This window comes from Dipodomys ordii, unplaced genomic scaffold (genome assembly GCF_000151885.1).
Source record: "Dipodomys ordii isolate 6190 unplaced genomic scaffold, Dord_2.0 Scaffold234, whole genome shotgun sequence".
Taxonomy (NCBI): domain Eukaryota; kingdom Metazoa; phylum Chordata; class Mammalia; order Rodentia; family Heteromyidae; genus Dipodomys; species Dipodomys ordii.
The window spans coordinates 827,910-853,783 of record NW_012267450.1 but is presented as its reverse complement, the minus strand read 5'-3'; the positions used below and the strand labels follow the sequence as shown (position 1 = coordinate 853,783).

At 38.4% G+C, this 25,874-nt stretch overlaps 1 protein-coding gene across 2 annotated transcripts in view; it reads right to left on the bottom strand.

The window, feature by feature from the left end:
• The window catches only part of Vstm2a (V-set and transmembrane domain containing 2A), a 29,479-nt gene extending 3,889 nt beyond the window's left edge, over window positions 1–25,590 (bottom strand). For both annotated transcript variants that reach the window (XM_013035972.1, XM_013035973.1), the window contains exons 1-4: window positions 25,512–25,590; window positions 23,483–23,649; window positions 22,213–22,263; window positions 18,817–19,153 (exon numbers count right to left, since the gene is read on the bottom strand). In XM_013035972.1, the coding sequence (XP_012891426.1) occupies window positions 18,817–19,153; window positions 22,213–22,263; window positions 23,483–23,649; window positions 25,512–25,590 (634 nt within the window). The remainder of the gene's footprint in view (window positions 1–18,816; window positions 19,154–22,212; window positions 22,264–23,482; window positions 23,650–25,511) is intronic.
• Window positions 25,591–25,874: the final 284 nt, after the last annotated feature.

Sequence of the window (25,874 nt, the reverse complement as noted above, 5' to 3'; positions counted from 1 at the left end):
AACCAGGTACATTGTCCTGAACTTCCCAGACTTGAAAGTCTGCCACAACAGTTCCTAGAACTTCCCTCCTTCTGCTCCTTGCCCCTCTCCTTGCCTGTTGGATTTCAGCCTTAGCTCTCTTTCAGTACTTCTCATTTCAGAGTTTCACCTGTGCTGCCAGGAAGACAGTGCATGTACTGAACAATCTTTCTTCCCTTGTCTTTCTCACATTATCTCTGGAATGTCTAAATCTGCTATGCACAGGCATTATGCAAGAGATACTCGGTGTACATCATCTTAGCTCCCTCAACCACCCTGGAGAGAAATTCTTCATATCAGGAATCTGTAAGTCAGTGACAGGAAGTCATTCTCCCAGCCTGCATGGAAAACACGGAATGGAGCAAAGACATAGAAATGACACAGCATGGAAGCATGGACCTGCTTCTTTCTGAAGTGCAAAGCAACACTGCTGTTCAACTTCCTCCTGTTAAGTTTGTTTGTTTGTTTGTTCGGAATGTATACAAATATTTGCAGAGAAAAATGTGTTGGATAAAAGGTGCCTCAGGGAAAAACTTTACAGAAAATTTAACTTTTTGCCAATTCTGAGCTGAATAAATACTGGATATGAAACCTAGTTTTCCTAAGAGCTAATAAATTAATGAAGTTTGTTTTGCTTCCCATAATGTACCAAATGCTTAATTATATAACAACATCTTGAACTTTTCCAATTATAGATTTTTACAGCTTACCAACTGTGCTGAAGACATTTAAATATTTGACTAATACCTAGCTCCATTATAGTTCCGACTTGCCCTCTTCTTTCTAAGAATTTCTCTTGTCCAAGCTTTGAATTGAGTCTGATAGCCAGCCTGGGACCAAGAAAAGTTGCTGGCGACTCACTAATAGCATCATGAGTTATGAGATGGGGAGTCTGCAAAGCAAAGTTCTTGGTAATTAGGAAAACTCAGTAAAGATCATGAGTATTTAACCCAAATACTCTACCTGAACAGTTTATCTCCTGTCAATTTTACTTGCAGTCACTTTCTATTGGCTTTGAATACTTTCTGATGCATCCCCTTTACTATGTGAGCTCAACTTTACTTGGGTTAGATATGGCAACTACTACTGACTTGTGCATCTCTTTGCAAGGAAATACACAGGAACCATGCTTTCGACATGCCTCTTGCAAACCTTTCTCTTTCTTATTATCTGAGCACCCAGTGAAATCAAAGGGAACAAGGAAAAAAAAAAGAAAGAAAGCAATTTCCCTCCCCTTGTGGCACTGCGTTCTGATTTCAGAAGCTTTGTTTTATAAAAGTGAATGTGTCCATGACTATCACATGGACAAGCCTATATAAGCACACCCTTGCAATACCAAAGCAAATAGTCTGATCACTTTGTGATGAGGTTCAGCATCTGAAGAACAACCCACCGCCCATTACCTCTCCTGTAGCAGACAGACCTCTCCCGCAACCCCTTTTTTATTACCCATGTCTGCTCTTAGAAATGAAAATAACTGTGTGAGAACATCCGAGCTAGCTTTTAATGTATTTTTTATTCAGGTTTGCACATTCTAATCACCATAGCAGGGGAAAGGTCAAATAGTAGCATGATTTTACCCTATAATTTTTTTCAGAAGAATATCTTTTCATTAGAATTCTTAAGGCCCAGTGCCAATTTCTTTCAGAAATCTTTTCTTTCTTTTAAAGAAATGTGCTTTATTTTGACCTAATGTATAAATCACTGAGGCCCAGCATTTGGGCAACAGCTGCTTAAATTTCTTGTCTTGCTTACCTTTGGTTAACAAATTCATAGGTCTGTTTTAGTTCCAGGACCTTTTTATTGTAGCTGAGGGACAAAGTCTAGTTGTTCATAACACCAGATCTAAATGATGCTATAAATAACAAGACACCTCACCACAGAAATTTCCAGACTTTCTTTTTGTCTACCAGATCCCCTACATTTTTTCAAGATAGTTACTCATGGCAGTTCCTCCAGAAAAGACCCAAAGAAAATGGCTATCTTCTCCTTCTAAGACAACAGAGAATGCTAACTCAGCATATCCCATCTGGATAAAAACCTGATCTTGCATAGACAATGTGATAATTATAATAGAAGCAGCTTGTAGTTTGTGATCTTTCTTGTTTCTTTTCATCCATCAATGACCCCATGAGGCTGAAATAATCCTTTGTATTGCTAGGGAACTACAGCTGAGAGTGTTTATAGAAGTTATTTAGCTTTACTCTTCAGGTGGGTAATTCAGCTGAGATTCCACCCTTGGTTATCTTGGACTCTAGAACTATGGTGCTACAAATTAATTTTGTCATAATTTCACCTGGAAAATTTTTGTAAATGAAAATAATGCCTTTTCAACTCCGTTAAAAATATATATGGTAAAGCTGGACGTCGGGTGACTCACGTGTATTTCAAGTTAATCAGGAGGCTGAGATCTGATGATCACAGTCTAAGTGAGCCATAGCAGAAAAGACCATAAGATTCTTATCACCAATTAAACACTAAAGCTGAAAGTGGAGGTATGGCTCAAGTAGTAGAGAGCCAGCCCTAAGCAAAACCACCAAAGGACAGCACACTGTCCCTAAGCTCAAGTTATAGTGTCAGCACACACACACACACACACACACACACACACACACACACACACACACACACACACAATATACATATATACAATATACATACATATTTATATATGCATATGTATATATAATGAATGGCTTTAATAAAATGAAAAGGAGAATATGATTTGGTGGGAAATAGTATTTCTTTTTTTCCTTTTGTCATTTTATGTCTGTTGAGGGGCTTGAACTCTGGGCCTGGGCGCTGTCCCTTAATTCTTCAGATCATAGGCAAGCACTCTACCACTTGAGCCACAGCACCACTTCTGGTTTCCTGTTGGTTATAAGAGTCTCTTGGATTTTCCATGCCAGGGCTGGGTTTGAATCGTGATCCTCAGATCTCAGTCTCCTGAGTAGCTAGGATTATAGGCGTAAGCCACCAGCACCCAGCTAAACAGTATTTCATAGGAGGAAATTTTCATTGTACATACATTTACTGTTTTAATTTACAAGTAAGAATGGTTTATAATTAGTACTAGATGTACTGGGCATGTAATAAATCTGGTGAAAATACTTCAAACTGTTTAATTAATTTATACATGTTGTCTTTATATGCGCTATCACTGTGAATTAGCAAACTCCTTATTCATAATGTAAAGGTCAATATTAATCTAGACTTTTTTTTAATAATTAAACTCCACATTACACCAGCTACTTGTGGCTTACTTTTTAATCCTAGCTACTCAGGAGGCTGAGATATGAGTATCACAGTTTCAAGGCAATCTGAGCAAGAAAGTTCCTGAGACTCTTAGTTCCAATTGACCATCATAAAGTAGAGCTGTGGCTCAAGTGGTAGAATGCTATACTTAAGCAAAAAAGCTAAGGGACAGTGCCCAGGCCTTGAATTCAAGCCCCAGGACTGGCTGACACCTCTCACCCCCTCCACATTAGGAATTGTACATATGTCATTTGCTACACTTACAATTTTCAAAACAGCAAACATCACGAAGGACTTAAATACATTAAGGTGACTTATGAAATGAAGAAAATGAGAAAGGTTTTCATTGAGGTAGGATGAAGTCCCTGCAGGAATTGTGCACTTAGCCCACTTTCCTCAGGGACCAAGTTGTTTGCCTGTATAAGGAAGTTTGTACAGAGTGCACCATAACTAGAACTATTTAATATTACATAAAGCTGACAGAGAGATGTATTGTAATAACTCCAATGCTGAGGAAGTAGGAGTCTGTTTTGCTGAGCATTTGAGATATTGTTAGAATATTGCTCCCTAATTGGCGAAATAAAAAAAAAATCTCTTCTCACCCCACTCTTTCTCATATTGTCATAGATTTCTATCTCCAAGGCCCACAGAGGAAATTCCTCATTAAAATAAAAAATCTCAGATTTAAAAGCACTTAGCAACTGAAGAATTGAATCTTCATAAATATTTAGCACTATATATAAACCATAGTATATATTTTAGTCCCTAAGCATTTATTTATTTAATATTTATGTAAATATTATTTATTTACACATTAAGCATAACATTTGGTACTGTAATAACATCAAAATACCAAAACACATTCCTATTTCCGGACAATTTATAATTATTCTTAGGTGGTTTGGAGCAAAATGAGATTTTTAAGTTTTGCAGTTGTTTTGTACTTAATAGTTGTGATTCTACTACTTGTGCTCCATGTGTAGCATTTCTCAAATTAACTATTTACAATGCTAGAAATGAAAAAAATGCTTTTTAACCCTATTATTTCGTATAATCAAATAAATTAAAATATTTTACAACTGGCCAAAGAAGGTGATGCTCAGGATGCGTGTGCCATATACAACATCCAAATAAATAAGAGCAGATTTGATCTGATTACGTGAACTCCTTCAGTGCACAGTACTAATATTAGTATTTTGAATTTTGGGGTTTCTGACTACATTATTTAATTTTCATTAAAACTTTTATGACTTTCAAGGACTGGTGGTTCATCCCTGTAATCCTGGCTATTCAGGAGGCAGATATCTGAGAACTGCAGTTTAAAGCCAGCCTGAAGAGAAAAGTCTGTGAGACTCAGCTCTAACCACTTTGGAGCTGTGGTAGAGACTAGCTGGCACACTATCCTTGAGAAGAAAAGCTCAGAGACAGCATGCAGGAAATGTTTGTGATGAAAGACAAGATTCTGTAATAATTCTCACTTTCTTTTATATTTTATAAACAACTATAGTTCTCTACTTTATAAAAAGAGAACTAATAATGCTTGGGTTTTAGAATTTGCTTTATTTCAAGAATGTGGTTAAGTAAGAGTTCACCTACAATGGATCTGTTTTAAATTTTTCTTCCAGAGTCCTTGCCAAAGCAATTGAGTAAATAAAAATGTCCATTATTTTTAAGCCTTCCTGTATATTGATTTTTTTTATATTTGCACTGATGATGCATTGTTCATTATTTTAATCTTACTGAGTTGTGGGCTTTGTGAGTCATAAAACTGAGAAGATAAATGATTATATACTATATTTATGAATGCTATATGTACTTGGCTTATGTAATCAATATAAATCATCAAGATTACACTTATCTGCTTAGAAAAGCAAAAAGAATAATTGATGGCCAGATTCTCCACTCAACACCCAGAAAAAATATATATATATAAATTTATATTTAATGTCATATATATGTTTATGACATTCTATTTATAATATTCCTAATTTCATTCTACAAGCATTTTTCATAAGGCTATTTTCAATAGTTCTTTATGTATACATATATATATTTATGTGAACATGTATATATAAATAACTTGTATATACTTCAAACTTTGTTATGCACTCTGTAATTATACACCATTATTTTGACTTGCTTCTTTTTATTCTTGAGATGCTTGCCTGTCATTTTTAGGACTGAATATTTTAAATGTTAAATGATTGTTTTATGTTAACAAATGAATGTTATTGTTTGTAAAGGGTATACATACAAAATTGTGGATATTTTTTAAAGAATAATTAATTTATAACTTTAATATATTTTTAATATCTAACTTTATATACCATTCTTATTTTCAAAATTTGTGGTGTGTGTGTGTGTGTGTGTGTGTGTGTGTGTGTGTGTATGTGTGTGTGTGTGTGTATGTGAAAGTCCTGGAGCCTGACCTCAGAGCATGGATGCGATTCTTGAACATTTTTTGTTCAAGGTTAGTGCTCAAACACTTGAGCCACAGCTCAACATGAGTCTTTTTTTTTTTTTTTGGTGGTTGATTAGAGATAAGAGTCTCATGGACTTTCTTGCCCTGGCTGGCTTTGAACTCTGATCCTTCGAACTCTATCCCCTAGGATTGCAGATGTAAATCACCAGCTCCCCGGCTTTTCTAGTTATTTTTCTATAACAATAGTACAAGTTGATGTAAAGTTTTGTTGGTCTGTATTTTCTCTTACATGTTTTGTATTTTATATTCATGTTATATTAAGTCTCTCCTAATGTCATTAAACATGGTTTTTGAAAACATAGTTCTACATGCTGCAAATAGTCACTATATGTAACATACAGTGCATTGTGTAGTTTTATGAAAAAAATTCTGTGGGACTCAGGTCTCAGATCATTGTAATTTTCTCCCACAACTATAATTTCAGGGACTTGTGGGTTAATAAAGCCCCATGACTGACTTTTGCTGCCAAATTCTCCTTGTAAAAGTTCATAACAGCTCAATGCAGGTGAAAGTGTAACAAGATGACTGACTTACTGTGACCCTGATGATACTTGTAGCCTTAGATAGTATTTACCAAGATGACAAATTTTAGGAGAACTACTAAGGATTTTAACTGAGCCTGAATCAATCACAAAAATACTTATGTGAAATCTGACAATACTGTGTATTCTGAACACAAATCATATTTTGTTATATATTCAAACCTAAACTTCCTCAATAAGTTGTCTGGAAGATCTTCATATTTATACTTCTTGCTAATACCTTTTTACAAAATGCTTATGCCTTTTATATTTTTTTTTTGCTGCTACTGGAGATTCTATACTATGTATGTGATTTTTTGTTTGTGATAGAGAACTGACTTAAATGTGTACATTTATTTTGTCTTTATATCACACGGCCACTTTTATTTCCCCTAAATCATTTGGAGTGGAATATAAAATCACTTCATCTTGAATATCAATAAACTTATTTTCCTAAGGCAAACACAAATACTTCCTTAAATTTCCTTAAAATTCTTTAAATTTTACTTTCATTAAATTTAACTGAACAATATTTTAAATTACTTATAGGAAAATTTTGTTTATTTATTTATTTACTTACTTAGTTAATGCCAGTACTGGTATTTAAACTCAGGTCTTAGGTGCTGTCCCTTAGCTTAATACTGGTGTTCTACAACTTGAAACACACCTCTACTTCTGTCTCTTTGCTCATTCTTTGGAGATAAGACCTTCAGAGCTCTTTTGCCTGGTCTGGGTTTGAACCATAAGCCTTAGATCTCAGCCTCCTGAGTAGCTAACATTATAGGCATGAGCCACCAGTACCTGGGGGAAAACTTACTTTCATTTATAATATTAAACTTTCCAAGTCTCAGGTACTTAGTTTTATGATAATATTCCTATATTTTATTTTTAAAATTCTGTTTTGCTCTTTAATTGGAGTTCATTTGGATATATATATATATATAGTAAATGGCAACAATTTTTCTTTTCTTTCTTTTAATTAAATAAAAAATTATTTTCCATGATTTTTTCACTTATAACTCATCAAGTATTATATTAATTCTTTATTTTTATAACTCTGTTCTTTTATTATCCTCTTAAATAATGCCTATTTAATAATATATTTCTTATCTAACAAGTAAAGAACAAGAGAATAAGAATTGCCTAGCTAACTCACATGCTAGTTTATTCTGCTAGATGTTTAGAATCTATTATTTCACTTGTGGATTAATATGCTCCTTAGGAGATAAGTATTACCATATTAATTTTATAAAGTAGGGCTCCCTTAAGGTTCATATAATTTGTGGGTAACTCATTCAAAGTGACAAGTGGCCAGTTATGAATCTAAGGACTAATCTGTACCTCTCTGGTATCATCGACCATAATGTGTGTTTGTCTGTGTGTGTGTGTGTGTGTGTGTGTGTGTGAGAGAGAGAGAGAGAGAGAGAGAGAGAGAGAGAGAGAGAGAGAGAGAGATGGTCTTGAGGCTTGAGATTTGGGCCTGGGCGATATCCCTGAGCTTTGTACTCAAGGATAGCACTTTACCACTTGGGCCACAGCTCCACTCTTCCTCCCCCTCCCCCAGCCCTCTCCCTCCTCCTCCTCCTTCTCTTCTTCCTGCTTCTCCTTCTTTTCCTCCTCCTCCTCCTCTTCTCCTCATCCTCCTTCTTTTCCTCCTCTTCCCCCAGCTTCTTTATTTGATTGGAGATAAGAGTTTCATGGACTTTTATTACTTGGGCTGGCTTCAAACTGCAATCCTCAGATCTCAACCTCCTGAGTAGCTAGGATTGCATGTGTGAGCTACTAGCACCCAGCAACACTGTAACTTTCTGTTTTTGAGATTTACTCTCACAGTGTTTTTCTTTTTAAGTCTTCTGAAGTCTGTATATTTTCTATGTATTTATAATTATTTTGTGACTTAGAAAAAGCCCAGAAGATCTTTTTTGAAAGCTTTAATTCAATTTTAATAATAGAGTTCACATAATCCTGTTTTCACGTTCATGTTGCCTGTTTGAATTATTTAAAATCTTTAGAAATATTTATTTACTTATTTATTTATTTTGTACCAGAACTGAGGCTTGAGCCCTAAACTCTCACTCAGCTTTTTTTTTTTTTACTCATTTTTTGGCACTCTACAACTTCAGGCATGCCTCCAGTTTGGTTCTAATTGTATTTTGCAATCAGTATACATACTAAATGCAGCACTGGTCAAAGACAACTAGTGACTGATTCAGTGTTGTTATACAGAGGAAAGACAATGGTATTGTAAATAAAGGAGGAAAAATAAGAAATTGTAAGACATAAGCCAGGGTAAAATCAAATCTTCCTCTAACTTTTTACCATTCCATGTCAAACAAAGAAATATCTTTATTGTGGAAGCCTTCTCACTTCCTATGATATAAAGTTATATTATTTTTCCATATCTGTTATCCAGGCCAATCATTGCTCCTGTTTTCCCTCAACCTTGCCCCCCCCATTGTGTTGTTTCTATCAAGAGAGACATAATCCCTATAACTTTTATTATGGCATAATTGTTCTAATTTCATCATTAGTTATGGATTTCTTCCAGTATTTAATTTGCTTGTTTTGTTAGTCCCAAGGCTTGAACTCGGCTTGGGCGCTGTTCCCTGAGCTCTTTTTGCTTAAGGCTAGTGCTCTACCACTTTGAACCACTGCTCTACTTCCAGTTTTCTGGTGGTTAATTGGAGCTAAGAGTCTCATGGACTTTCCTGCAGAGGATGGCTTTAAATTACATTCTTCAGATCATAGCCTTCTGTGTAGTTAGGGTTACAGGCCTGAGCTACCAGCACCCAGCTCTTGTACCTAATTTATAAATTGAATTTTATCATTCGTATATAGATAGAGGGGGATAAATCAGTAGTTGTCTTTAGGGTTCAAGCAGCCACTGGGGAGTCTCAGGATAGGTTGAGTAACTGTACTCTCACCATTTAATTGCCATTAGTAATACTATCTAAGCACCTTAAATGGTAGTCATATTAATAAAGTAACTCATTACCAGTTATTAAGGATTTTATTAAGTGTCAAGCTTAAAATCAATATCATTTCAGGTATGAGTCTTGGAACTCTGAGAATTGTTTGGGATTCACATGTAAGAAATAAGGAAACAGATCCATCTGTGGGTGCTGGAGCAGAGATGAGAACTGTCCTCCCCATCATACTGCATATGACTGCGCTGATAGCCTAGTCAAGGCTCTACAGAGCATCTGCCATCTTCCTTATGCCCTTTCAAAGCTTGGGCAAGCAGTAATTATCCATCCCTCAGGGGCATAAAGGGTCCTGGGGCCCGGGCGGGGGACTGGATTGGGAGGGAGGAGCTCCTGCCTTTCTGTCTCCTTTGGGATGTGTGTTACTTTGACCAATCAGGAGACAACTTTCCAACAATCTCTTAACCCTTTGGTTATATATCCAGAAGTCCATTCCCATCACAGCCTCCCCAAATCACAAGGGCTGTGACGCCATCAGAGACAGGTGCTTAGGACATTGGCAAAACCTGTTTTGTATTTTTTTCTGTTATCGATAACCAAGTGAACCATCACATGGCCAACTTAGAATCAAAAAGTCTGTGTAGCCAACAGATGAGCTTGGATGTTACAGGCCCAGCCAAGGAAATGAGCTTCAGTGAGGAGAGTTAAACAGGGCTTGCTGGAGAACTTAACAAGTATAGACTCTGACTCTCCATAACTCTGGTTCAGATATGACCGTGACAAATTCCTTGACAAGTGTTGTCAAAATCATTGCCTCAAATGTATTCCTTACCTTACTCATAGGCACTTGGTTTGCATAGTGGCTATTTAACTGATGAGATTACAATGATCAAATTAATTTAACCTGTGTAAGCAGCCAAGTTGGATCATTTAAACCAAAATCAACATGAAGGTCTAAATTACAGGACAAGCTCTCTACCTCAGCACAGTGCCCATTTATTAATATATTAAGCAGAAGTATCAACATTTTGTAAGAGACTCAGCCCTTCATCTCTCTCTCTCTTCCCTGAATTCTGTTTGCAGATTGTTCCTGCAGAATCTGGCCACGTATGGACAGCTGCCATGTTTATGGGAAGCAGAGGCGCTCCAGTGAGCTCTGAGCTTCTTCAGGTTCGTATCATGGCAAAAACACAATAATCATGTTTTGGCATACTGAGAGTCAGCCTTCCTGCTGAGTGACTGAAGGTTCTACACATGCAACCTTAAAATGGCAACTTTAACCATGCCAGCTTTCTCACAAAGACCAGCTGTTAGTCACAAAGCCACACTTCGCAAACGTCTACCTCAACCCTCAAAAACATACTAGCCAATCTCTAAAAGAATACTTTAGAGCAACACACACCCACACCCCCACACATATACATGCCATAATACACACACCATATATACATAGTGAAGAATAAGTCTTTGTGTCTTAAACAACAAAAAAAGAGACAAAAATGTTAATGCTAGCGATTCCTACAATTTATGAACATAGAATGCTTATGTCTGGTCCTTCAATATCTGACAGTGGATGCTAAATGTAGTGGTTGTCTGAGAATACTTCATAGTCTTCCTGTAAATTCTAGCATGGTATTTTGTACTATTCATTTCTTGGGAAACACTTTTGGGATGTTTTTTTATCAGGTTTGCAATTGCGGCAAAGTTATCTGTTTATGAAAGCAGAATGATAAGAAAAAGAATATAGCTGAGGGCTGGAAGCTCTCACTTGTAATCCTATCTACTCAGGAGGCTAAGATCTCACAATTGCTGTTCAAAGCCAGCCCAGAAAGAAAAGCCCATCTCCAATTTACCAGCAAAAGTCATGTTGCAGATATGACTCAAGAGATAGAACACCAAGAGCCATGAACAAGCAAGCTGAGCAAGAGTGAGAGGCTGTTGTTTTCAAGCCCTGGTGTTCCCCCCACACAAAGAAACAAAGAAATATATAAAGAAGAATATAAATTGTTCTTCTCTCTTTTTCTTTGTCCTTCAGACAAGATTTCCATTTGACCTATGCATTTAGATTTCTCTTCGATTCTTGCAAGTATAAATATTAGTATCTGTAGGCAAGTTACAGTTAGGACAGTCCTTATCCTGGCTTGCCTGAAACTGAGGAATTTCCTGGAATGTAGGATTTAAGGCAGTAAGAGTGAGAATTACAGCTAGGCACTCTCATGGCTCATGCCTGTAATCTTAGCAGTTCAGGAGGCTGAGATCTGATACATGTGGTCCAAAGCCAGCCTAGGCAAGAAAGTCTGTGAGAATCTTATCTCCAATTTAAAAAAAAAACAAAAGCTAGAGTGGAGCTGTGAGCTTTGAGCAGAAAAGCTAAGGGACAGCATGAAAGTCCTGAGTTCAAGCCCTAGGACAGGCACAAACAAACAAATGATGATGATGATGATGATGATGACCAGGACGACAACAACAACAAACCACCCTAAAGCGGCAATCACTACAATGCAGGGCACAACATGGACTTTTAGGAAGCAAGAATAAATTGCTGCAGGAAACTTGGATGGGGAACAGCTTCACAAACAATTTGCATTTGAGTAGAATTCAACATGGGGAAAAGACTCAGAGGAACAACGTTTATAGAGTTGCAGAAGCAAGGCATTACCTAAAACTGCTCAGGAAATAGCAAGCAAGAAGAATCAGTGTGAACACAATAAACTCTAAAGAAACAAGAAATTCAACTAGAGAATTTGTGGTGTTGTTTGGAAACAGTAATTATATTATAGATGGGCTAATGTGAAATGTTACTTATATTGGAATTGAAACTGAAAGAATACTAAGAGCTATTATAAAAAAAAAAAAGCAAACAGGATTTATGTCAAGAATAAAGCCAGTGCCAGGGAGAAAAAGATGTGTAGGTTTTTTTGTTTGTTTGTTTTCTTAAGGATGCTTTGGGGGAAAAAAAAATCACCAGACCGAATGGCTAATTCAGCAGGGCAACTGACAGAGAAGGAAAGGAGATAAGAAGAATTTCAAGGTTTCCACAGGAACTGTAATTAAAAGTTTGAGAACCGAAGAAGGAAGGTGTTTCTGTTTTTGGTGAAAAAGCTAGAGCGATAAATTCAACTTTGAATATCTACATTTTCTGTGCCTGATCTATTGTTATGAAACAAGCACTAATACCCAGTACCTATCGATGAAAGGTAATTATTTTGACCCACACTATTCTGTGCTCTTTGGGCTGAGCTGGACAGTAATACAACAGAGCTGAACTAGATTCAGGTTGGAAAAAACTCCAAAGTGATCCCCATTCCTGTGCCTACTGCATTGGCAGGGACTTTACTCAGGAAATGCCTTTAAGATAGTTATAATTCGGCAGCACATATACTAAAATGGGAACAATACAGAGAAGATTAGCATGGCCCCTGCACAAGGATGACACGCAAATTCGTGAAGCGTTCCATATTTTTTTTTGTATGTCCCTCCCCCAATGAATAGCCCTTGTTTTCACTGTATTTGATGTTGCTATAATTTGGGGAGGGAAAAGGAAAAAACAAATTGTTTAAATAGGGATGGACCCATTGCAACAATGAGATGGACAAAATTCTATGCTGGAAAATGAACTTTACAACTTTGGGGCAGGAGGGTAGTCGTGGAGATGAGAGGGCAGGGATGGCAGGGGAAAAACAAAGGAGGAGGCAACAATGCTTGATAAGAAATTACTTAATACCATGCTCATGTAATTGTAAGCCCTCTGTATGGGATTTTCACAATAAAAACTTAATAATAATAATAATAATAATAATAATAATAATAATAATAAAAGAGAGTTATAATTCTTGTATGGGCGTCTAACTTTCTGAAAGCTCATGGCAGAAGCTGCCAGTTTCCTTGAATGATAGCATTAGCACAGCATCATGTCCTCATACCATGTTGGCCAAAGTAGTCCCAAAATAGCCTAAGCTGCAGGGGAAGAATATCAGTATCTTAAGAGGTGGAGTGTCAACAATTGTATGGCCATCTTTAACCTTCCACAGGGCTTGCAGGAAGAATAGGTGGGGCTGTTGAGGGGAAAATAATAAATGGTAGTCTGCCGCCCCAAAAAGAAGTCAGTAAAAATAGATAGGTGAACTAGAAAATCTCCTAAGGAAAAGTGAGGCGTTAAAACTATAGGAAAAATAGTATTAGTAAATCAAGAATGAGAAAAGAATGATATTGATATTAAATAGGAATTGAGAACTAGGTGCTGGTGTCTTACATCTATAATCCTAGCTAGTCAGCAGACTGAGATCTGAAAGATCTTGTTTGAAACCATCCTGGAGGAGAAGTATCAGCAAAAAGAAACAACAGCAACAAAAACAACTGGGATGGAGGTGTGGCTCAGTAATAGGGCACAAACTATGAGCAAGCAAGTACAAGGCCCAGAGGCAAACTCAAGTTCTAGCTAAAAGTGAAAATTAAAAAAAAAAATAAAGAGGGGAATTTAAGAAAGGCAACAGGGACATGTTAAGAGGCAATAACAGGCAATCAGCTTGAGTGGACAAAAGAGACAAGAAGGTTAATGCCAAACATAGTGTTCAAGGAAAATACTGTCTTGTATCAGGGGGTATGGGAAGTGGGAATTTAGTAGACTCCAGTGACTTGAAGGAGAACAATTGCCTTGGACAAACCAGAGAGAAATGTCGTGAGACTGGGACACAAAGAAGGAGCAACAGAACACCATGTGGCCTCTCTTGGGGGAGGAGGGGACATATACACCCTGATTCTGACTCAACCAGATGGAGATGGAGAAAGCATTATGTAACCATGCTCTCAGCATTGTTAGCTTGTTTCTGAGTAGAAGAATAGCCAAAGAGCAGAGGTCTATGGAGGAGAAATACAGCTTCTGAAACAACTGGGGATCTTCAATAAGAGAGAAAGAAACAAGTAGAAAATATTTGGGGGCTGTCACTGAAGGTCTCCAAGCTCACTGTGTAAAGCCAACTAACTCATCTCATACTGGTAGATATCCTGGGACTTCCTATATCCAGCTGAACTCATGACTATCAAGATTCTTCTTTCTCCTTGTCTCAGCCAAGAAGCTAGAATTGGGGATTCCTACTCCCCAGAATATGTACAGAACATTTCTTTAGCTTCTATTTCCATGTCTGGCTTTCCCACATATCCTTTTTATTTTATTTTCCACAGAGAAAGAATAATACCTTTATTTGTACCACAAATGTATAGCCATGGTCATATAAAAGATAAAATTGCATTTGCAATACATTAATTTTATCTTTCCATATAAAGTATGATGCTTCATAATACCTCATATTTGTGCAGTACTTTAGGTCTCCAAGAAGTTTGTGTATTATCTCCCTGTATTAAGGCTATGGAATAATACAGTTTGTGGATCATTTTAAATGAATTTTACTTTACTTGTTTTGTGTTTCCTTTAAATGTTGGTATATAGCTAAAATATAAATGTTGGTATATAGCTAAAATATAGTTTATGATATCATTATGGTAAAATGTGTCAGAAACACACACTTATACACACACATGTATTTTTAATTTTGCAAGATCGAGTTATTCAACCTTTACTACATTTCTGTAGCTCTGAATTCCCAGAAGAGAATGTAAACTGAGTGGTCTCTTTAGGATAACTATTTGTACAGATCTAAAACTCACTGAATTTTATTTTTGGCTTTATTGCATGCAATTTACTTTTTCTCTTATATATTTTTTCAAATCATTACTCCTTCAGAAGAGCATCCAGGCCGTAGTTCAAGCCCCATGACAAAAAAATAAAACAAGCAGAAACAACAACAACGACAACAACAACAAACCCCACACTTCTTTGTCTTCCTAAGCTTTAAGTATTTGCTAATAAAAACAAAGGAGGAATCAAGGTGTATCTGGAGAGAGTTCAAAAACTTGGGAACAAGAAACTTATGAAAGCCAAGTTTTATTTATCTTCTGCTTTACTATTTTTCTTCATTATTTTGGTTGTAATTATTGGTGACAAAGTGGAAGTAGAAGGAAATAGACGTGTTTTTAAAAGCTAAAAATTTATAATTATTTTCCATTTATGAAGGAATGTATAAAGATAAATGAAATAGTTCCATGAAGGAGGAGATATTCACATGCATATTATTGGAGAAAAATGTAAAAAAAGAGCATGAAACATATTAAATGATAGTTTAATCTTTCTTGTGATAATATAGGTCATAGATGATCTATTTGTTTTAGAGGAGATATTTTAATTAATTTATGGCAATTTGAAAATTCTATGTGAAGTTATTTTCAGCTAATATTTTTCTTTGCTAGGCAAGTAAATTACTTGACAGGAAAATAGTATGAGTTTAGAATCGAGTGTGTTAGTCTTAATAGTCAACTATGTGAAAAATATGATAAAAAGAAAAAGCCAAGTAGATCACTTTTTTTGTGTGTGTCGATCGTGGGGCTTGAACTCTGGGCCTTGGCGCTGTCCCTACTCTCTTCAGCTTAAGGCGAGTGCTCAAGGTGAGCACTCTACTGCTTGGGACACAACGCCACTTCCCTAGGTCACTTTTTAATGACGCAGTATTATAATGTGAGCTGGTCACCGATTATATCTGTAATCCTACCTACAGGAGATTGAGATCTGGAAAATCACAGTTCAAAGCCAACCTGGGCAGAAAAGTCCATGAGTTAACTAGACAAAAACTAGGTGCAGAAAGTGAAAGCCATGAAGAAGAACGCTGAACATATTAATTTTTATATCCACACCATGTCTTGCTTCTAATAGAGTTACAAAAGTATGATTTATAGAATTCACAAACATTTTGTCTTCTCACAAACTAAAAATATAAACCCCTGGAAGAAAATAAATATCTTCCATTTTTCTGTCTCTGGGTCTCATATATAAGCTCCTAACAGGTTGGAGAATGAAGAAATGAATGAATAAATGAAGCATGGGCATCAAAATAAGTTTATTTGAATATAATATGGAAACTTGTAAAGCAAAATTATAAAGCAGGATCTTAGTATGGAAGTGAGCGTAATATATAACTAGAAAGCCAGATATGAATATTACAATGAATGTAGTGTGAAGATATAAAGCAAAATATGGGTATCTATTAAATATGATATATAAATGTTTATCCCAGGTACTGTATTATATGTGATAATTTGCAAGCAGAGAATGAATAACTGCTTCTGAAAGAGAGTTTTCAGAGTTTTGATTAAGGGAGACAAAATGTTTTACAGTATCCACTGGTGGAAAGGAAAATATTAAATATTTTGAGATATTCCAAATTATTAATTGTTCTGAGCATACTAAGTTTCAGTGCAAAAGATTTTTAAAGGATTTCCATGAGAAAGCATTCCTTTTCTCCTTTGACTGTAAAATCTAGAAAGAAAACAGTGTTGTCCATAAGAGTAAAGCAAGCTGGGAGATAGAAACCAAGTCATAACTTGAGGTTGAAAACTGTCTGAGGATTTCTAGAGTTTATCATTGAAATCCATTCTCTAAAAAATATGTTAAAATGCAGTATACTTTTATACTACATTGTTTAATCGCAGAGGTAAAGAAAACATTTTAGAAACAAAATGTTTCATTCTATGATTAGATTCTTTCATTTGGAATAGGTCCGCTCTTCGATTTTATTCCACAGAAAGGATTTATGTTCTTTAGCTTAGAATATTCAATGCAGGCTAATAATTTCACTTCTATGATTTGGAGTCCTAACTAATTAGGTAGTAAATTCTTGGTGGAGGCCACTCTATAATTCTTCATGTAGCTTCTAGCTGCTTTTTTTAATTTGGTAGCTTGAAAAAGAGATACAGAAGATTTCAAGACATCAAATCCTTATCAAACAGTGGTTACAGAATTGTAATGGAGGTAGGAATAACTATATATAACTTTATAAACAATAAAATCATTGCTAGCTCTGGTGTTTTTTTTTAATTTGTGGAAAAAGGAGGTGATAAGGAGAATAAGACAAAATCTGCTGGGTGTTGGTTGACTCATGCCTATAACCTTAGCTACTCAGGAAGCTGAGATCTGAAGATCATGCTTCAAAGCCACCCTGGGAAGGAGAGTCCCTGAGACTTTTATTTCCAATTACCCACCAAGAAACCAGAAATAGAACTGTGGCTAGACTTGAGCAGTAAAAGCTAAGGGAGAGCACTTAGGACCACTCTTCATAAAAACCAAACCAAAATTTAAAGAAAAAAGGAAGGAGAAGAGAAAAGAAAAAACAAGAAACAAGCAAACTGGACTTGTGAGAGGCTCAGACTGAGACATTGCCAGGTCCAAGGCAGGATGGAGAACTGCCGGTCCACATGAAAGTTAATGCAAGCTCTTGGGGACCACATCCAGCACCCTGTCAAACCTACAAATCACACCCTTTAGAGGAAAAAGCATAAAGAGTTAATCTATGTTGACAAACATTAGTTTATTTTATTTAGGTATTCATTTTTTTTTTTTGCCATGCTTGGATTAAACTGAATGCCTCAGCAAACTGAAGGAAATGCTGTAACAGTGAATTCTACCCATAGTCGTGACATACACTTTAGGAAAGCTTTGTCCATAAGCAAGAATGTAAAGACATATATGTCTATGTATAAATGTATACATTCCATATATATCAAATAAATATTGATTAGGATGATTTTTGAGATGTATACGTATGGGTTTGGGGGTGGATGACTGGTTGGATGGATAAGCCGGTATAACCCAGTGAGATGGTCAATTTTTTTAATAGCTGAAGACACTCTGAATATCTGCAAAATAATCTTCTGTTACCAACCGTAGTATCTATATAATTCTTCAATGATGTACTAGTACAAAAGGTAAACCTTAAAGGATCGTGAGTTAAATGCTTTCACACTTCCTTTAGCCTATAACTTTTTAAATCTGTTTGTATAGGGCCCCATAGAAGACTGCCGGTTCCAAGCAGCCTTTAGCGCACATCAAGGTTAAAACGTCAGTGAGCTCCCATTGGCCAAGTGATTGTATAAATCAATGCCGCCAAGGAGACCTGCTTTAACTTGCACAGCTGATCTAGGAAATGTGACTTAGGTTCCAAATCGAAGTCCCAGGCACATCAACAGGAGTTGCTTTATCTCTGCACCACTCCCTGCCTTTCATCCCTTCTCACTTCCTCTCAGCATCCTCATTAATTTCAACACAGGCAGCTGAAGTTCCTGCTCCAAAATTAAAAGCCCTTGGAGAATAGTCCTGCTAAAAGTGATGGGTTGCTAAAAATGTGCATGATGTGGTGGTGACTCTTTCATTTCCATTTTGATTAAGTAAAAGGCTCTTAATTTAGGTCATTATTGATACATAAATCTGCAGAGAGAATGAACATGCATTTATAATGTAACCAACATCACATGATTTATTGTTCTTATAAAGTATAAATACCGAAAGAACAAAAGAGTCCAGCTCTTAGATCTCCTGAGTGAGAAGCACTTGCCAGGGACTAATGGGGCAAACACATCCTCTGAGCGGGCCAGCCTTGCGCTCTGCATGGCTCGGGTCTCCTTATTTCATCTTAAAAGCCATCAAATGCAAACGTGTCTACTCTATTTCACTGAACTTTCTGTGGAGAGTTTGTGAGTGACCAAACGAAAGGCTCAAAATGGCTTTCCATACCTGATTGTGGACTTTGTTTGGGGATTTTGGCTACCGCTTGAGGGCTGGAGGTGGAGTGCGTTCGTTGGTTGGCAGAGCTGTGGGTGCGGCTGGGGATTGCTGCGGACACGTTCTTGCGAGGTTTCATATCTTGCAGCCACATGGGCGAGGCTTCAAAGGCCTGCATTCTCCGAGCATGGCTGTTGGCATTCACTTTCAGGTAGGCCTGGGCCTTGTGTTCTTGCAGCTCCCCGTAATTGGCGTCAGTCACCCTGCATTCATATAAACCTTCATCCTTTTTCCTCACTTTTGAAATCTGAAGCTTGTGGGAGATGTCATTGCCTTGGACTTTCACTGTCTGGAAAATTGCAGGGAAAAAAGAATAAAATGCTACATCAAATCATTGTGTTCCCCTTGTTTATCCTGAGCTTGCTACTGTTGGAAAGTCAAAGGGGTTTTTGGTGTCATGGACACTGTCAAGGTCTTTCTATATCTTTAATGTCAGATATGAAGGTCTTATTTATCTTACTTGTTATATTACATTCAATCTATGGGGATAATGAGATCAATTCAGCAAGTGCCAAGCAACCAGGCAGTCAGTGTTTCCCAGATCCCAGTAATAACCCTTTCTTGTCATGAGATTGGCCTCTGCCTGGTTAACTCAGCTGAATGTACCAGCCAGGCCCATTGTACAACTGATAGAGAATTTTCTTCACTGGAGACTGTAAACGAATTCCTCCCTCAAATGTGAGAGATTACATTATTTTATTAGTCTTAACAGATTAGGTAGGGCTGTTCTTTATCTTTACATTGAGATGACTACTAAAGGTACAGTTAAGAAAGAATTGGATATTAGCATTTTCCTTCTCAAACTTGTGTGTGTGTGTGTGTGTGTGTGCACACGCACGTGTGTGCATGCATGTGCACAAGTATTGGGGCTTGAATTCAAAGGACTTTCATTCTCATTTGGCTTTTTCTCTCAAGGATAGTGCTTTACCCCTTGATACATGCCTCCTGTCTGGGTTTTAGCTGATTACTTGGAGGTTAGAATCTCACTGATTTTTCTGCCTAGGATAACTTTGAAACAGGATCCACATATCTCAGTCTCCAGAGTAATTAGGATTATAGGCCTGAGCCACCAACTTCTTGTTTCCTTTTTAGACTTTTGATGCAGCCGATCTGTAGTCATTAAATGGCAGGGCTCAGGTACAGATAATTCTATAGCTGAATTCTTACAGCTCAGAGCATTTACCCCAAGCTATCACAGGAATTTGGGACAGCCTCTTTTGATTTTTCAAAATTGAAGTTGATTTTTTAATTTCTTCCAATAATTTGAATCACAGGTTAATGACAAGATAATTATCTAATATATAATGAGTATACAATGTAATATATATGTATCATCACAACATATTTATCTCATATGCTATTATTGACAGAAAGATAGATTTCATTAGACATTCAGAACTTATAGATTTGGTTGAATTTGAAAGAGAAAGCCAATGAAGTATGAGGTAGGAATGTACTTATTTTTATACTTATTCTGACAAGAGTTTCAAATGGCCATATATGATTACAAATATCTGAGAAGCATTCATTGTTTTTTTTTTACATATAGAGATGTGTATAGGTGTGTAACAAACAGACTCTAAGATTTGGACCACCTCCATAATTATTTATGTGGATGCAGAATTACACATAAATCTACTAATGCTATGCTAGAAGTCAAGTCAACATATCGTCTGGGTTAACACTCCTGTAAAGTTTAAGGTAATCAGAGTACTTCTGATATTATTACCTCATTTTACAATAGATTGAAGCTTAGAAGGTTTGAGCCAGTGATTCTCAACACTGACTGTACATTTGAGTCATATGATAGTTGTTAAAAAATCATTTCTGCTCAGCTTAATGCAGAGATATTTGAATCTTCATATGAAAGGGGTATGACCTTATTGGTATCTTATAAAAAGTTCCTCAGGAGCTCTAAGTTAATAATTAGGAAATATGTTCAAGGTTACTCAGTGGGCACACTGGAGATGAACTATATTCTGTCTCAGTTTGTATGCAGAACTGTTTTAATCTTGCTGCATTTTAGAAATCATGCCACAGCTCATGTGTTAGAACTTCTGTACATCATATGTCTGTGGTTTCATAGGTCTGTCACTGGGCAGACCTATGATAGACATGGGCAGAATGTAAACATTGCCTATTCAACCAGCAATGTGTCCAACTATATCTATATGTGCATGCAAAAAATCCCAATGAAGTACTTATGGAAAGCAGTTATTTGACTTTACCAATATAATGTTGGATAAAAATGACCATATCTGATACAAGAATAATTCAAAATGAGATATCTTGAAAAGCTGGTGATTTGGTGAGTTATAAATAGGAGTTTCTGGCTTGTATTTTTATCTTTTTTGAAACTTCTTCCTTGTTGAGATTACACATTCAAAGCAGATTTTGATTCTGTGTACAGTGTGTTTTTACACTTTTAGTTATGGAATCCCAATTTTATATGTTTGTACTCTTAAGTTAGTATAAGAGTTTCAATATAAATTTCCTTTTGGAATGTAGACAGATGTCAGATTTTTAAATTTCAATGACCAAATATAAATAACATATTCATGTTCGACAGATTTCCTCCTTTTGCATTATATAATTATTTATTTTATTTCCAGGAGTTAAAATACCTTTACTAATCAAGATTATTAATATAAAATGACTCTACCTGGCTTCATTTAAGGTATAGTAATAAAACATTGTGTCCCTCATTTTACAAAAAAAAATTTACTAAACGTCATAGCCAAAGGTAGAACTACATTTAATATTTCCAGTAAGTCAACTGATTTTCCTAAAGGATTTGGATGTGTAGTTACTTTCATCTTTTTGTAATTTTGAACATCAGCATTAGAAATACATTAATTGCACTGTGAATGACACCTAAAATTGAACCCCTTTATTGAATCACAGTTTCAAAATCCAGTTACTGCTTATGTTTTCCTTCGTAGGAATTTTTGTATACTGCTATTCGGCTTCCTATTAAAGAATAATTATTTCCATAATGCTGAATGGATCTCAACATTGCAATCGGTCACTCACGTTTATGTGACGGGTACAAAAACAAGAGGAGAATCATACAACCTCCTAGGATAGCAAAAATATGTCTCTAGCCCCCTTAGAGACCTATTTACACGCTTAAAATGTAATTTTATGCATTGGACTCTCCATTTCCTTCCATTTTTAATGTACCTAACGAAGTAAGCAAAAGACAGCCGGGTGTCCCCTCGCATTTGCAAAATTGCCCTCTTCAGGGAAAATAAATTCAAAGGCGTTGACCCCTAAAATCCCCTGGCTATTAATGGACGCTCACTGGGGCATTTGCCCTGGCCCCTGGCCAGTCCCTGTGACACTCACACTGATCTTGGTCCCTTCGTTGTCCGGGTCTCTGTCGGGTAAGAGCTCCACCTGCGGGACAAGGATGCAAATGCTTAAGTTCTCCGGCAGCCCGGGAGTTCCTGGCGCATGGCACCTCAGCTCAGCTCTCAGCCTGCCAGGCAAGACCCAGCCTTTGTTGGGGTGACACTGACATAAGAATCAGAAAGAGAAGGAACGCGGCCTCATCCACCTCGAATCCGTTGGCACTGCCCTAAGCCTTGCTGTCTCCTGTTCCCTCATGCACACCCCGCACCTCCTCCCCAATTCCTGTAGTCTCTGTGCCTGGCACCCCAGCACCCCAGCCGAGACGGGGCTGGGTGTTTTCAGTCTTCCTTCTAGTCCGATCAGGACTGCGAGTTGCAGCAAGGGTAGGGACAGACAGACGCAAAGGTGGGTGGGGCGGGAGTGCGGGTGAAAGTTTTCACCAGCCAATTTCTGTCTTTTTGTGGGGGCTCTTCCACGGACTTTTCCTCTTCTATGTTACATCAGGCTCTTGCTCCAAATGTCTCCGCTGTGTGTCCTCACCCTCTCCAGCTCAGCTTCACCCGTTTCCCTTCTCCTTTCCCCACCTCCTCTTCTCTCTCCCTTCCCATTTCCTCTCCTGTCTACAGCCTCTTGTCTCTCTTTTCTCCCCTCCCTTCTTTCCTTTCCCTCCCCATATCTCTTCTCTTCCCTCTCCTCTCCTCATTTTCTTTTCTCCCCCCTCCCTTCTCCTCTCCTCTCTCTTCCTCTCCCTTCCCCTGCTTTTCCCTTTCCCTTTGCCTTCATCTCTACTCCTCTCTTCCCTCCTCTTCCTTCTCCCTCTTTCCTACATTCTCCTTTCCTCAATCCACCCCAACTCCCCTATTCAAGGATAAGATTCGAAGGACTGGCCTAGAAGAGAGAGAGGAGCAGGGTGGGGACACCTAGAAGCTTCCCTTCTCCCACCCTGCTGTCTGTGAAAGTAGTGCCATCCTGGACATCTTAATGATAATCAATACTAGTAGTGGAGCAGGAGACCATGCCCAGAGGGAACCAAGAAAAGCCCAAAGGGTTGACTTTCCTGGTGGTTTTGGCTTACTGTCCCCAGGACAAATCCAGGCTCACTCTTTAATATCCCTGGGTGTTGCTCATTATCGATGAGCCAAGGGGCGTCCCTAGGGGGCTCACAGGGCAGTATCTTGGGCAGTGGATCTTGATTGGACACCCAGAGCACTGAAGATCGAGTGGGACAGGCCTAGGGGCCCTGTAGACTATTGGGTTGCACTACCTGTGCTCCGGCTGCCTCAGTCCCAGGCTCTAGGTCCTCGGGTCCTCCCAGGAACCACCACTGGATCTCCAGGTAGACCGAGGCTGAGCCGCTCTGGAATGCGCACGACATCTCCACATTCTGCCCCTCGGTTGCCGTCACGTTCCTCGGAAACTCAGTAAATTTTGCTGCAAAACAAAAGTGCATGCTTTTGGCACATCTGCATCCCTCTCGACACTGTCGGACTTAAAAGGAAAACACAAAACCAAACAAAATGCAGAAATAAACTAGCAACAACAACCCCTGGATGACATTCTTGATTGTTTGGGCTTCCCCCTCCCGTCCTTTGCATTTTGCTTGTCTTATTTTTGGTATCATGCCTCAATCACTTTGTTGATGATCAAGTCCAGATAATGGAAAGGTTAACAAGCTTGCCAATAACTCTCTTGGCCAAAGCTGCCCAGAGTTAGATCCAAACACCTTTTGTCAGATTGCAGTATTCTGCAAAACTTACTGGGGGGAGATTCAGTGAGGTACAATTTAGACCATCTGTCAAGTTGATATACGAGGAAAGCTTCTTGCCTCTAAGTCGCTAAACAATCTATGACTAACTGGAGGGTTTGTGTTGCAGAGTGGATTATGATTATCTGTCAAAATGCACATTCCTGATTTATCAAAAACAGTGGTTAGCCACTATGTTCCCCAAATAGTTGTGAAACAAATTGCACACTTGGTGAGCTAAATATACCTACAAATATGCATGTATGTATGTGTATGCATGTATAACTCATATGTTCCCATGATGCTATTGTGTACTGAATTGTCATATATCTTGGGATGTAACACAATCTTATGCCCAGATTCAGTTCGGATTAAAGATGATCTAAAAGTCACTCCCAGAGAATTTGTAAATTTGTTCCATTACCAACCTTACCATTGTTAGTTTGTAAGATTCCCTTACATTTAATGTAAACAGAAAAACTCACAAAAATAAAATGTCCCCGTTTTCCTTGCAGGCATTTCGTGAATCAGGAATACTCTTATCCGTCTAACAACACGGTTGGGTTGTGCGTGTATCTTGCCTCAGGGATACTTTGCAAAGGGCTAATGGTTCCCTAAAAGGATGTGGCGGAGAGAGCTGGGGGCACTGCAGGAATGATTTGGGGTGGAGGCACAGCTGCTGGAGCTTCTTAAAGATAGCTGCCATCAGTATCTCTTTAGAATTTTATGACAACTAGCCTCCGGGGTTGGAAGAGGGGCGGGAGCGGAGGCACTGTGCTGGTGCTGTACGGAAATGGGAGCGATGAGGAGGGCCAGTCTGATCTGCAAAGGACTCTTGTGCTCACACTGAAAGGCGGAGCAGGGCGTTTGTGCTGCCGAACGAAGTGATGCAGTTTTCTGGCATCTGGGATGTGATCTGTTCGTGGTGCTGAAGAGGTCACTGCAGCCTGCGAGGTCCCAAACAACTGGGGTCCGGGTTCAGCAGGCGCCCCCTCCCCCACTGCTTGTAATGAATGCAAGTGCAATCTTTTTAGGGGTCCTTAGATAAACACACATACAAACGAAGACAGGGACCCAGGGAAAGGAAGACCCTAGAGCCCATTCTGCCTGCATGGGAAACGAGGACTGTCAGCGGAACCCCCCCCCCCACCCCCTTATACCCAGCTTTGTGTTCGCGATGATTATGTATGCACGAGCGGTTACTCTGTGCTTGCACACACACACACACACACCTGTGTTGGTGATCACTGAGGAACTCAACTCCTGGCCAAGCACTGACTGGCAATGAGAAATTGAGATGGAGATTTTCCCCCTCAACCCTAGCTCTTTTACAATTAAATAAACTTTAAAGGGGAAATTAAAAAAAAAAGCCAAACAGAACCCTATTCATACAGCCTCATCCGACTTGCTGGGAACCGGCTCTACCCCTGCCTGTCCATTCGTTGGGTGTAACACACACACACACACACACACACACACACACACACACACACACACACACCACAAGCAAATGTACATTCTTTTTTTTTCCTAGTGAGCACAGACTTACCTTGAGAAGAAAGCCCTTGTTGTACATATAGGACGGAAAAGAAAACAAATCCAACATACGCCAAAAAGATCCCCATCATTCCAAAAAAGAGAAGGGAGTTACATCAGGGTAACAGCCCCAAAGCACACCCCTCAAAGAAAGAAAGAAAAAGATCCTCCCCCCCCAAAAAACAACCCCCTCCCACAAAAACCCCACGATCCAACAGCAACGGCCAGACGTGTGTATCCGAGGGGGAGTCTCAGAGCCCCGGGCGCCCCGAAGCACGCATCCTGCGGCCGGCTGGCGGGACCAACAGCGCTGGCTCGGGGAGCGGAGGGGGAAGACGCGCGGCGCGGAGGCTCCGGGGCAGCGCGGGGAGGCTGA